Source organism: Octopus bimaculoides, chromosome 16 (assembly GCF_001194135.2).
Source record: "Octopus bimaculoides isolate UCB-OBI-ISO-001 chromosome 16, ASM119413v2, whole genome shotgun sequence".
NCBI lineage: Eukaryota > Metazoa > Mollusca > Cephalopoda > Octopoda > Octopodidae > Octopus > Octopus bimaculoides.
Window position 1 is genome coordinate 46,764,502 of NC_068996.1, and position 13,596 is coordinate 46,778,097.

At 38.2% G+C, this 13,596-nt stretch overlaps 1 protein-coding gene across 2 annotated transcripts in view; it reads left to right on the plus strand.

Moving 5' to 3' along the window:
- The window catches only part of LOC106880628 (switch-associated protein 70), a 171,453-nt gene that overhangs the window by 101,704 nt on the left and 56,153 nt on the right, over nucleotides 1-13,596 (plus strand). For both annotated transcript variants that reach the window (XM_052973732.1, XM_052973733.1), the window contains exons 3-6: nucleotides 6,648-6,794; nucleotides 7,010-7,109; nucleotides 11,413-11,591; nucleotides 12,775-12,920. In XM_052973732.1, the coding sequence (XP_052829692.1) occupies nucleotides 6,648-6,794; nucleotides 7,010-7,109; nucleotides 11,413-11,591; nucleotides 12,775-12,920 (572 nt within the window). The remainder of the gene's footprint in view (nucleotides 1-6,647; nucleotides 6,795-7,009; nucleotides 7,110-11,412; nucleotides 11,592-12,774; nucleotides 12,921-13,596) is intronic.

Here is a 13,596-nt window from a genome sequence, read left to right on the forward strand (position 1 = left end):
TACTTGTTTCAGTCATTGGACTGTGGCCATGCTGGGGCACTGCTTTTGAAAGGTTTTAGTTGAACAAATCAACTGAAGTGTTTATTTTTAAGCTTGATACTTATTCTATCAATCTCTTTTGCTGAACTTCTAAGTTATTGGGGTGTAAACAAAGCAACACCACTTGTCAAGTAGGTGGGACAGAAACACACACACACTTTCAGGAAGAGGTAGAACCAGGAAGACATGGATCAAGGTGATGAAGCATGATCTTTAGATGTTGAGTCTCATGGAGCCAATGACAAGTGATCGATACCTTTGGTAATCCACTATTCTTGAAAAGACATCAAACCAAGTGAAATTGTAGTCGTAGCCAGTGTCATATAACTGGCACCTGTGCCAGTGACACATGTAAAAGGTTCCCACTACACACTTGGAGTATTTAGCATTAGGAAGGGCATTCAGCCATAGAAACCAAGCCAAAATCACACTGGAGCTTGGTACAGCTCCCTGGCTTACCAGTTCTCAGTCAAACCATCTAACCCATGCCAGCATGGAAAGTAGACGTTAAATGATGACTTTCAGCTTCTATATACTTAGAATCCACTCGCAGAGCTTTGGTCAGTCTGGGATTATGATAGAAGACACTTGCCCAAGATACTGCGCAGTGGGACTGAACCCAGAACCATGTGGTCAGGAAGCAGTTTTTACTGCACTGCCACAACATAATTCTTGAATGATGTAAATTATGCACACAGAGAAATGGTGAGAGAAAGAGATCAAATGAAACTATTGCAGGCTATAGTATTTGCATTCTTTCATAATTTTTTGCTTTGTGTGTCTGATTTCCAAATTATCTGATTCACAACTTTGAATTGTGTTCCTAGAAGAAACAAATGAACATTTCGTCTGGTTTTCCTTTTGACCATCTCAGAATCCATTTTGTTAACTTTTTTTCTGTTTGTCCGTTGCCATTTATCCTCTGCTTATGTCCAGCCCACTTCTGTTTTAGTAATTTAAAAAATGGCTGTGGATAGATGCAGGTGTGGCTGTGTGGTAAGGAATTTGCTTCCCAACTGTATGGTCCTGGGTTCAGTCTTGCTGCATGGCACTGTAGACAAGTGTTTTCTACTATAGCTGGCAGCTGACCTAAGCTTTGTGAGGGAAATGGTTGATGGAAACTGAATGAAGCTTCTATGTTTGTGTTTGTTCCCTACCACTGCTTGACAACTGGTGTTGGAATGTTTAAGCCTTCATAACTTAGCAGTTTGATAGAAGAGACCAATAAAATAAGCTTATAAATGTATGTACACCATACAATATCACAATAATATAATGTATTTAATATATCTTAATATAATATAGGTGGTTGTAGCAATTAAAACCAAAAAGGTAAAAATTAATAAATGACGGTGCAAAATAGCATCTACAATTGCTAGAAATGAGAGCCAAAATTTAACTCAGACAACCACAAAAAAGCACTGACCTCATGAAATATTCAGTACTGCGAGCAGCTTAGCCACATCTTTCATTAGTGAGATACTCACAGAATGAAGCAGTTTGATAAAATATTATCACATGGTTTTGAAATTTGATCAACAGAATCTTGTTTCTCGTCAGATGTTTCTACAATTCCTCTGGGTGAAAGAAATAACCTGCCTCCTATTTGTTTATGAGTATAAAAAACAAAAAAACTGTTGAAAAGCAAGCGCTAAAATTCAAAGTGGTTAAAGTGTATATACAATAAGATATTACAGCGCTTGCTTTTCAATGGTTTTTTTCTCGTGAATGAATGAGAGACAGGCCATCTCTTTAACCTGGAATAATTGTAGAAACATCTGAGAAACAAGATCCTGTTGATCAAATTTTGAAATCATGTGATAATGTTTTTATCAGACTGCTTCATTCTGCGAGTAAATCTTGCCGATGAAAGACTTTGTGGCTTGCTGCTTGCAGTCCCGAATATTTCATGAAGTTAGTGCTTTTGTGTGGCTGTTTGAGTTGAATTTTAGCTCCTATTTCTAGCAATTGTAGGTGCTATTTTGCAGCCTCATCTTTTAATTTATACATATTATTTAAAAAAGTTCCAATATGGAATATTATATATTCCATATTCTATATCACACATTAATTTTATAAGAATATAAAAAAACAAAAAAAACAGACAGTTGGAACTCTTTTAAATAATATATTCCTCTATACACTATCATACAAACCCCCCCTTTTTTTATTTTTATATATATATATATATATATATATATATATAGGGCCTGATTCAATCAACTAAAAATTTAACATGCATGCATGGAGGTAATCTACCACCCCTGCATGGATGTAATCTAATGATTGAAACCAGTAAAAGGTAAAAAATAAAAATGTGTAGTCCTAACTTCACTGAAGCTAAGATCAGTTTGTGTTAGCCCCTCTTGTTGCCCCCGTTACAATATTTCTGTTGAAATACTCTGACCTTGTTTCAGTTAATTTAAAAGCTAATAAAGAATTTGGTAAAACGATTTCATCCTTCCATGCAAGCATGGAAGGATGAACATCAGTATACTACTACTACTACTACTACTACTACTACTGTTGATGATGATGATGATGGAGTTTAAAAAATGTCTTTAGAAAGACCTACATAAATACTGACAGCATAAATTAACATCAAATCTCAATGGAAGGTTTTAATTCTGATCTCTTTAAAACAGAACCAGTTGTTCCCAGGCAAGTTGGTATGAAAAGGGTTAAAAATCATGATCTTTTAGTAAAGACCAGATATAGATTCTTGTATAGAATGTCTTTTATATAAGAACTATCTATTAGAAAGTATTTTGTCAAGTCTTTCACGAGGAAAATGTTCCATATAGCCAGGGTTTAAATTAGAAATGTTTTATTTTCAAATTTTCTTTAGTCGGTGTTATCAACCATTGTCTAATAATGATTGGAATGTTACATCACATGACCCATAAAAGTGCTTCGGTATACATGTGAGTGTCCAAGTATTTTGCATGTGCGTCAGTGTGATGTTCATTGGTATTTTTGTATGCATCACGTAGATCACAATATGCGTACTTGCATTGACTTGCCATGGCCCATTGTGTGTGTGTGTGTGTGTGTGTGTGCATGTCTTGGTATTTCTATTCATACAAAAAATAACATTGCGTTACATAATGACTGTATATGTATGTATGTATGTGTGTATGTATACATATATATATGCCCCCATTGTGTCTATGTGTGTGTATGCTGGCATTCTTTTAATGAGTAAAGATACATTGTTACATAACATGTGTATAAAAAGTACTAAAATCCATGGTATGTTAGTATTTAAGTGTTGGTATTTGTGTAGGTCTTTCTAAAGACATTTCTTAAATTCCATCATCATCCATATATTGATGTACGCTCTTCCATTCTTGCATGGGTCAGACTGAGTTTAAGGCAGATTTGTCTACAACTGGATGCTTTCCTGTCACCAACCTTGATCTGTTTTTCCACACAATGTAATATTTTCCCCAGGGCTTAACATGTTCCTGCAGACTTTTGGAATTGATTGGCACTGCTTGTTATGACAGTGACACTCAATTATAGCTATCATGCGATGACAAGACAAGGACACATAAATGTGTACCTGTGTGTGTGTGTGTGTGTGTGTGTGTGTGTGTATACACACAACCCACCGTGCACACATGGACACACATTAAAAGCACCCAGCACACTTTGTTAAGTGGTTGATATTAGGAAGGGCATCCAGCCATAGAAACCATGCCACAATTGCAGACTGACCAGCTCATTGTCAAACTGTCCAACCCATGCCTGCATGGAAAACGGATGTTATACAATGGGTGTGTGTGTGTGTGTGTGTGTGTAATTTCAGTTTTCATCAACCAAATATTCACTCTCAAGGCTTTAGTCAGCCCTGGACTATTATAGACAGTGCCTTGCTGTGGGAGTGAACTCATAACCGCGTGGTTGGAAAGCAGACTTCTTAACCACAGAGCCATGCCTGCATCTGTTTATATAAAGTTTCCAAAATCAGTAATGTATGTGTATGTATCAGTATGTTTGTCTGCCTGCCTTTCTGAAAGCTTGGACAAATATAGGATCATCTTATCCATCTTCTGCTCCTGTTCATGGAATATTTAGCATCTTACACAGCTAAAAACCATTAGAACATCAGAAAAAGGGATTTGCAGTATTACTTTTACATTCCCAGTTCAAATCCCCTTGAGATCACCTTTGCCTTTCATCCCTCAAGGATCAATGAAGTAAATACCAGTCATGTACTGGGATCAGTGATATTGACAATACTTCATCTCAAAACTGTTAGCCCTGTTCCAGTGGAGAGAATTTAGCATACTGGACAAAATGCTTATTGGCATTTCCTCTGCTTTTGTCTTATGTTCAAATTCTATCATTTGATTTATCTTTCATCTTTTCAGGATTGATGAAATACGTATTAGTTGAGCACGGAGGTCTATAGAATTGACTAGAGCTTTCGCCTTCAAAATTTCAGGCCTTGTGCCTATTGTAGAATTATTATTATTACCTCCACCTTAGCGAAGGCGGAGGTATTATTTTCAGTTGTGTATATTTGTTTGTTTGTCTGTCCATGGACAAAATATCTTAAGAACTGCTGGATGGATTCGGATGAAACTTTCAGGGATGTTTGGCCTCATAACTGGCGCCAACTGATTAGATTTTGGGATCGATCTGATACCAGACAAAAATTCTAGATTATTTTTCGTTTTTTCTTTTACTTAATTTTTGAGAGCAGTCAGGTTCATTCTTAGTATTCTCGTTTGTGAGAGCAAGTTTCCTCTCCCCAAATTTCAGGCCTTGTGCCTTTAGTAGAAAGGATTATTATTATTAAGGCAGTGAGCTGGCAGAAACGTTAGCACACTGGGCAAAATACTTAGCAGTATTTCATCTGCCACTACGTTCTGAGTTCAAATTCCACCAAGGTCAACTTTGCCTTTCATCATTTCGAGGGTCAATTAAATAAGTACCAGTTGCACACCAGGGTTGGTGTAATCGACTCAATTCCTTCCCCTGAATTTGAGGCCATGAACTTCCAGTAGAAAGGATTATTATTATTATTATTATTGTTGTTGTTGTTGTTATGATAGTGAATCGTTTGAGAGTTTGACATAATGTCTTTGAAGTATTTGTTCTGGTGCTTTGTGTTCTGAGTTCAAATACAACACTGGTCAACTTTACCTTCTATCCTTTGTAATCAATAAACTAAGGTCTCGGTCAACTACTGAGGTTAATTAACTATTCCATTTTCCCCAAACTTCTGGCATTGTGCTTATACTAGAAATAATAATTACCATTATTATTATTGTTCTTTTATTGTTGAAGTAGCTACATTTTTATGATTAGATAATAAAGCATGAAATTTTTATTACTCAAAAATTTTAAAGTTGAATCATATATTGTTCCACTGTTCTACACAATATTTTAACTGCTAAATTTGAAACCCGCAAATAGCTATGGATTCCACTCTCACCTACTACTTGTCCTTCTATTAAACATAAAATCACCTGTAGCTTCCTGATTCTTCTGACTTAAAAAAACAAAAAAGGTAATTAACTTCAGCAATCTATTAATTAAAACTCTGTAGTGCCCACCTACACACAACCAGGCACTCCATAAGTATTTTTACTGTTATATTTATTGGAATTAAGATACATGTGTATACTAGATGCAACTCTATTTCAGTAGCATATATTCACAGGAAAAAGTTTTAACCTTTAACAGTCATTCCAGGTTCAGTCCCACTGCATGGCACCTTGCGCAAGTGCCTTGTGCTATAGCCTTGGGTAGATCAAAGCTTTCAGAGAAGATTTGGTAGATGGAAACTGAAAGAAGCCCTGTGTGTGTGTGTGTGTGTGTGTCTGATTGAATAAGCACCACTTAAAAAGAAACTGATTGAATAAGTACCACTTACTCTTTTACTTGTTTCAGTCATTTGACTGCGGCCATGCTGGAGCACCGCCTTTAGTCGAGTAAATCGACCCCAGGACTTATTCTTTGTAAGCCTAGTACTTATTCTATTGGTCTTTTGCCAAACCACTAAGTTACAGGGATGTAAATACACCAGCATCGGTTGTCAAGTGATGTTGAGGGGACACACACACACATATATATATACATATATACGACAGGCTTCTTTCAGTTTCCATCTACCAAATCTACTCACAAAGCTTTGGTCGGCCCAAGGCTATAGTAGAAGACACTTGCCCGAGGTGCCACGCAGTGAGAATGAACCCAGAACCATGTGGCTGGTAAGCAAACTTCTTACCACACAGCCACTCCTGCGCCTGTAAAAAACAAATAGTACTAGGGTTGATTCATTTAACGAAAAATTCAAAGTGGTGCCCCAGCATGGCTGCAGTCTAGTGACTGAAACGAGAGATAAGATATATGACCCAAGATTTTTTAAGACATTCTTTTGGGGGTGGGGAATGCATCTTAAATTCCATCAAATATTTGTCTTGACATTTAACAGCACTATAACCATCACTGGGCCTAAGTCATAGTACCGCATTATCCAATCTTATAATGTTACAACTATTATTATGCCTTCTGGAGAAACAGAATTTTGAATCTCTTTCATATTGAATTTCATTATTTTCATGTTCCACTTTCTATTTCATATCTGTTTCCAGGGAATGATGTCGAAGAGAGGCACCCGTGTTGCAACATGGAAGGAGAGATTCTTTGTGTTGAAGCCAGCATGTTTGTTATATTACACAGGACCAGACCAAAAAGAAATGAAAGGGTCCATCGATATCAACAACTCATGTGCTGTTGTGGTAAGTTACTGCAAGCTAAAGTGGCGCTTTACCATTTTGAAATTGAAACCAACTGAAACCACTTCTGGTCTCACAATACAAAAAAAACAACCTGTTTTAAAGTATTCATATTAAAATTGAAAGCTTCTGTCATAATCTTGTGTAGGAATCTTTTATCAAAGTTAGGTTTCAAATGAACATATTCTTCTTATTTTTAAAATCTTCATTGTTTGCAGCCCACACAAGAAAAAACTTGTAGATTTATAATACGGACGAAAATCAAAGATTATGAGTTGAATGTCAGTGATATGAAATCAAAGAATGAATGGATTACAGGTAAGAATTTTTTTAATAAGTGTGTCTTTTTATTCTTATTACCATGGCTAAGGTGGTGGGCTGATAAAATCATTACTGCACCTACTAAATCTTAGCGGCAAGCCTTGAAGAATTTTAGTCAAACAAATCAACCCCAGTGCTTATTTTTTTAAAGCCCAATATTATTCTGTCGGTCTGTTTTTTCTGAACTACTAAGAGGGGATGCAAACACCCCAACTCTGGTTTTCAAGTGGTGGTAGAGGGCAGACGTACTTATACACACACACACACATGCGCATGACAGGCTTCTTTCAGTTTCTGTCTTCCAGATCTACTCTTAAGGCATTGTTCAGTATGGTGTTTTGGTAGAAGACCCTTGCTCAAGGTGCCACACAGTGGGACTGAACTTGGAACCATGTGATTGGGAAGCAAACTTCTTCCCACACAACCAGTTTTAGCTGAGCAATTGCTTTCATACAATTCTTTATTTTACTTGGGGATGCAAGTTCAAATCATGTATCCACCTAGGTCATCATCATCATAGTTTAACGTCCGCTTTCCATGCTGGCATGGGTTGGACAATTTGACTGAGGACTGGCGAGCCAGATGGCTGCTCCAGGCTCCAATCTGATCTGGTTGAGTTTCTACAGCTGGATGCTCTTCCTAATGCCAACCACTTTGAGTTTATAGTGGGTGCTTTTAGTGTAGTGTTGTGGGTGCTTTTACGTGCCACCGGCATGAGGGCCAGTCAGGCAGTACTGGAAATGGCCATGCTCAAATGGTGTTTTTACGTGCCACCTGCACAGGAGCCAGTCCAGCAGCACTGGCAACGACCTCGCTTGAATATTGTTTTTCATGTGCCACCGGCACAAGTACCAGTAAGGGTTCGCTGGTAACGATTACACTCGAATGGTGCTTTTTACGTGCCACCGGCATGGGAGCCAGTCAGCAGCCCTGGCAATGATCACACTCGATGGTGCTCTTAGCGCTCCACTAGCACGGATGCCAGTCATGCAGTGCTGTCATTGAATTTGATTTCGATTTCACTTGCCTCAACAGGTCTTTGCAAGCAGAGTTTAGTGTCCAATGAAGGAAACATACACATAAGTGGGCTGGTTACACTCCTGGCATAGGCCATGGGTTATGGTCTCACTTGGCTTGCCGGGTCTTCTCAAGCACAGCATATTTCCAAAGGTCTCTGTCACTAGTCATTGCCTCAGTGAGGCCTAATGTTCGAAGGTCGTGCTTCACCACCTCGTCCCAGAATTCCACCCAATATTGACAAACTTAATGGCACTTAGGTAATTGTTCCTAAAGAAGTTCTTAGACCAGAAATCTTCCCGAAAAGGACTTTAGAGGACTACATCAACCTCGGTACTTGTCTTGTACTTTATAGACCTCAGGAGGATGACAAGCAAAGTTAACCTTCCCAGGATTTGAACACAAAATATTTAAATCAAAGTCTGAAGGAATAATGTTATGTATCTTGTCTGATGTTCTTTAATGATTTGGCCCATGCAGTCTCGTTATCCTCTATGTAATAGCAACAAATTGGGGCTGTACCTTCTGGATTTATTTTTTTGTTTTTAGTGGCTTAGTGGTAAGAATCTTGTTTTCCAATCACATGGTTTTTAGTTCTAATCCCACTGTGTGGTACCTTGCACAAGTGTCTTCTATAGCCTCGGGCTGACCAAAGCCTTGTGAGTGGATTTGGTAAATGGAAACTAAAAGAAGCCCATCGTGTGTGTATGTGTGCATATATATGTATATATGGCTGTAAGGTTAGTAGTTTGCTTCCCAACCACATGGCTGCAGTTTCAGTTCCAATGCATGACACTGTGGCCAAGTGTCTTCTACAGTTAGGCCTTAGGCTGACCAAAGCATTGTGAGTGGATTTGGTAGATAAAAACTGAAAGTAGCCAATCACACACACATGTATAGTTGGGCCTTACAGAGGCAATGATCGAGACCTTCAGCATTGTTGTGCTTGAAAAGATCCATCAAGCTGAGCAAAAATTGTAATTGTGGTAGATACTGGTGTCACACAAATGACACCTGTGACGGTGGCATGTAAACGCACCCATTACATTCTTGGAGTGGTTGGCATTAGGATGGGTATCCAGCCGTAGAAACCATGTCAAATCAAACTGGAGTCTGGTGCAGCCTTCCAGCCTACCAGCCCTGGTCAAACCTTTCAACCCATGACAGCATGGACAATGGACGTTAAATGATGATGATATATTTGCGTCTTTGTGTCTGTATTTATCCCCCACCACCACCACCACTTGACAACCAGTGCTGGTGTGTTTACGATGCCGTAACTTAGCAATATGGCAAAAGAGACTTATTGAATAAGTACCAGGCTTAGAAGAAAGACAGAAAAAAAAAAAAGAAATACTGGGGTCAGTGCATTTGAGTAAAAATTCTTCAAGGCAGTGCCCCAAAATGGTCGCAGTCTAAGGACTGAAACAAGTAAAAGATAAAAAAGAAATTTTTAAACAAGAATTTATTAAATAACTGAACCAGGGTATGTGTGGTAGTCCTAACACAGCACCCAGTTTAACAACAGCTTGGCTGTTTTAGTAGACTTCACTCAGTTTCAAATATTCTGATCATGTTTCCTCTTGCCTGCAGATATCTTGATATCAAGATTTTTTTCCTATTGCAACCCAAATGTTTAACCAGACAATAAATAAATAAATAAAACAAAAAACATATTAACCAAAAAAAAAATACTTACTTTCTTCTTTTTTTTTTGTTTTATTCTTTCATTCTTTTACTTGTTTCACTCATTTGACTGCGGCCATGCTGGAGCACTGCCTTAAAGGGTTTTAGTCGAATAAATCGACTTCAGGACTTATTCTTTGTAAGCTTAGTATTTATTCTATCAGTCACTTTTGCTGAACCGCTAAGTTACAGGAACGTAAATACTCAAAATCGGTTGTCAAGCGATGGTGGGAGGGAAAAGCAAGCACACACACACACACACACACACACACACACACACACAACGAGCTTCTTTCATTTTCCATCTACCAAATCCACTCAGAAGATTTTGGTTGGCCTGAGGCTATAGTAGAAAACACTTGCCCAAGGTGCTATGCAGTGGGACTGAACCCAGAACCATGTGGTTAGGAATCATGCTTCTTGCCACACTTGCGCAAATTTTTGGTTAATTTGAGAAAAAAAATGTGCATGGACTTAATTTTTTTGTTTGTTATTTATGCCATGTCATTTCTGATAAGATAGACATATATGAACAAAAGCATTCCCATCATGGGCCCTCTTTTTAATGATGTTGAGGTGCGATTTGAAGGGAGATTTGGTTGCTGTTTCTAGCATATTGAGTGACCATGTAGAATAGCATGAATAACTTTTATGAAACAAGGTGCATCATCTGACACGTCGCAATACTAAAAAAAAAATTGGCAATAATTTTTCCTTAGATATATCAATCAGAAATTCCCACGAGCCACATGTGGCCTATTGGTGCAGGTTGCCCATGATGCCAATTTGCACTTCAGATTGTAATTTTTTATTTTTGTTTATATTTGTATATTTTGGGAAGGCAGGGAAAGCAAATTCTTGTGATTGTAACCAGTCACTTCATATTCTCAACTCAAGCAATTAAGAATGTTCTTGCACAGGTGTGGTTGTGTGGTAAGAAGTTTGCTTCCCAACTACATGGTTCTGGGTTCAGTCCCATTGCATGACACCTGAGCATGTCTTCTAGTATAGCCTCGAGCCAACCAAAGCCTTATGAGTGGATTTGGTGGATGATAACTAAAAGCCCATTTAATGCGTGTGTTCTCTGTTTGTCCTCCAACACCACTTGAGAACTGGTGTTGGTGTGTTATGTCCTTGTAACTTAGCTATTCAGCAAAAGAGACTGATGGAATAAGTATTGGGGTTTGTTTGACAAATTCTTCAAAGTGGTGCCCTATCATCACTGCATTCTAATGACTGAAACAAGTAAAGTATACTGGAATTGATTTGTTCAACTAACCACCTTCAAGGTGATTTGTTCAACTAAAAACCTTCAAGATGGTGCCCCAGCATGGCTACAGTCCAATAACTGAAACAAGTAAAAAATAATAGATGAGGGTTTGGGGGTTGGGACTAAATTCACAGTATTAAAGTACATGCGATATTTATTAATGATGAGCCACTGAGAGAGCCTCCAAAAGTCGTTGAAAATGCTAAAAATGCCTACTAAATCACCTTCAAAAATTTAATCTATTATTTTTAAATGAGACCAAGAGGAATGGTGATTTGCCATTGTTGAGAAGCCTAACCATCTTACTGTATGTCTTGGATTTTTCAGTTTTGCAGAAAGCAATTGACAATGATGATAAAGATATCCATTACCATCGTGATGAATTGATTAAAAGATGCCAGAATAGATGGACCAAGAAACAACAGCTGGCTGAGGAGAGAGAGCAGCAAAAAATTCGGCAGGAGTTAATCGAAATGAAATCTAGAGAATTAGAAGAAGAGAAACAGGTAAAAATTATTTTTGTTCTATTACCCACCCACTGGTTCAAATCCCACTGGAGTTGACATTGTTTCATTCTTCTAGAGCTGATGAAATAAGTTCAAATCCCATCAAGGTTGGCTGTCTTTTGTCTTTTGGGGTTTGATAGAATAAGTATCAGTTAGATGCTGTGGTTGATTGAAAAATAACTATATCGTCTCTGCCTAGTGTGTGACCTTGTGCTAATTGCTGCAGTTGGCATTTTGGATTAATGGTCTACTAAAAAAAAAAAAAAATCTTTTCATTTTATACACACATACAAGTGCATACGAATTTCCTCCACCACCTATAATCATCTCCTGCTGCAGGCCCCGCCACTCTTCTTCATGTGCCCACCCACACTCTCTCTTTTGAACTGACATTGTAGGGTAGGTGTGAAAAGCTGAATCTGGCCTGTTTGGACACAAATCAGGCAGAATATTTCAGCTGGATACGGCTGATTTAAATGATAAAAGGTTAAAAATAAAACTCAGAGAATATTTGGGCTAGATATACGACCAATTTAAAATCTACTATAATAATACACTTGTGTTTTTCTCTGTCACAACATATAAATGAGAAAGGAAGAAGTGATAGATGAATAAGGAAGGAAGGGGTGATGGCAAACTGGTAGTGGGAGCATTTCAACTCTGTGTGTGTGTGTGTGTGTGTGCAATGGAAGTGAGATGGTGAACAATCAACTCTGAAAAGAAAAATCAAACAGCGTTTCAACTCTGTGTGAGTATTTGTGCGTGTATGTGTGTGTGTACGTACAAGGGAAGTATGTGCATGTTTGTATGTGAACCAGTGTTCTTTCAGTAACAAATGATGACTGATGTCACGTCTCCAAAGACAACCACCAGATAACATTGACAAGTGTATTAATTTGATTTACCATCCATATTTATATATAAAATACTACAATTAGCTGTCATCTTTGACAGCACGGAGCCAGCTAGTATATATATATATATATATATATATATATATATATATATATATATATATATATATATATATATATATATATATATTCTTTATTTTCTTTAGCAGAACATTTATCTGGTGTGTGTGTGTGTGTGTGTGCATGTGTTTTTCATACATTGGTAATGCAGATACATTTGTTTGTATGAAATTCCCATTTATTTTGAACTGACTCCCTATATTTTTCAGGCCAGAGCTGAAGCAGAAGCAAGGCTTCAGCTAGAGACAGCACTTAGAGAAGCTGATAAAGACCATATGAAGGAACTGGAGCAACTTCTGGAAGAAGAGAGACAAGCTAAGCGTGACGAAGAATTAGTGAGGGCTGCTCAAGCTAGGTAAGAAATTATAGCGTACCTACACAAGTGTCCTGCACTCCAATTTTGTTTCCTCATAACTTTCAGAAAAATGGATCTTGCTAAGACCTGTTGGGGCAAGTGAAATCGAAATCGTGATGGCACCTGTACCAGTGGAGCACTAAGAGCACTGTCTGAACGTGATCGTTGCCAGAGCAGCTGTCTGGCTTCCGTGCCAGTGGCATGTAAATAGCACCATTCGAGCATGACCGTTACCAGCATCGCCTCACTGGCACGTGAAAAGACATTTGAACGAGGTCATTGCCAGTGCCGCTGGACTGGCTCCTGTGCAGGTGGCACATAAAATACACCATTTCGAGCATGGCCGTTGCCAGTACTGCCTGAATGGCCTTTGTACCGGTGGCACGTAAAAAGCACCCACTGTACTCACGGAGAGGTTGGCGTTAGGAGGGGCATCCAGCTGTAGAAACTCTGTCAAATCAGATTGGAGACTAGTGTAGCCATCTGGTTCACCTGTCCTCAGTCAAATCATCTAACCCATGCTAGCATGGAAAGCGGACGTTAAATGATGATGATGATGATCTGAATATATACTTCAGATGGTATAGATTTCGATTGTCAGATTTGTGGGGAAAATTTTTTCTGAGGGTGAAGTGAAGAATTGCAGAAAGTTTACAAAAGTTGGATTTGATTCCTT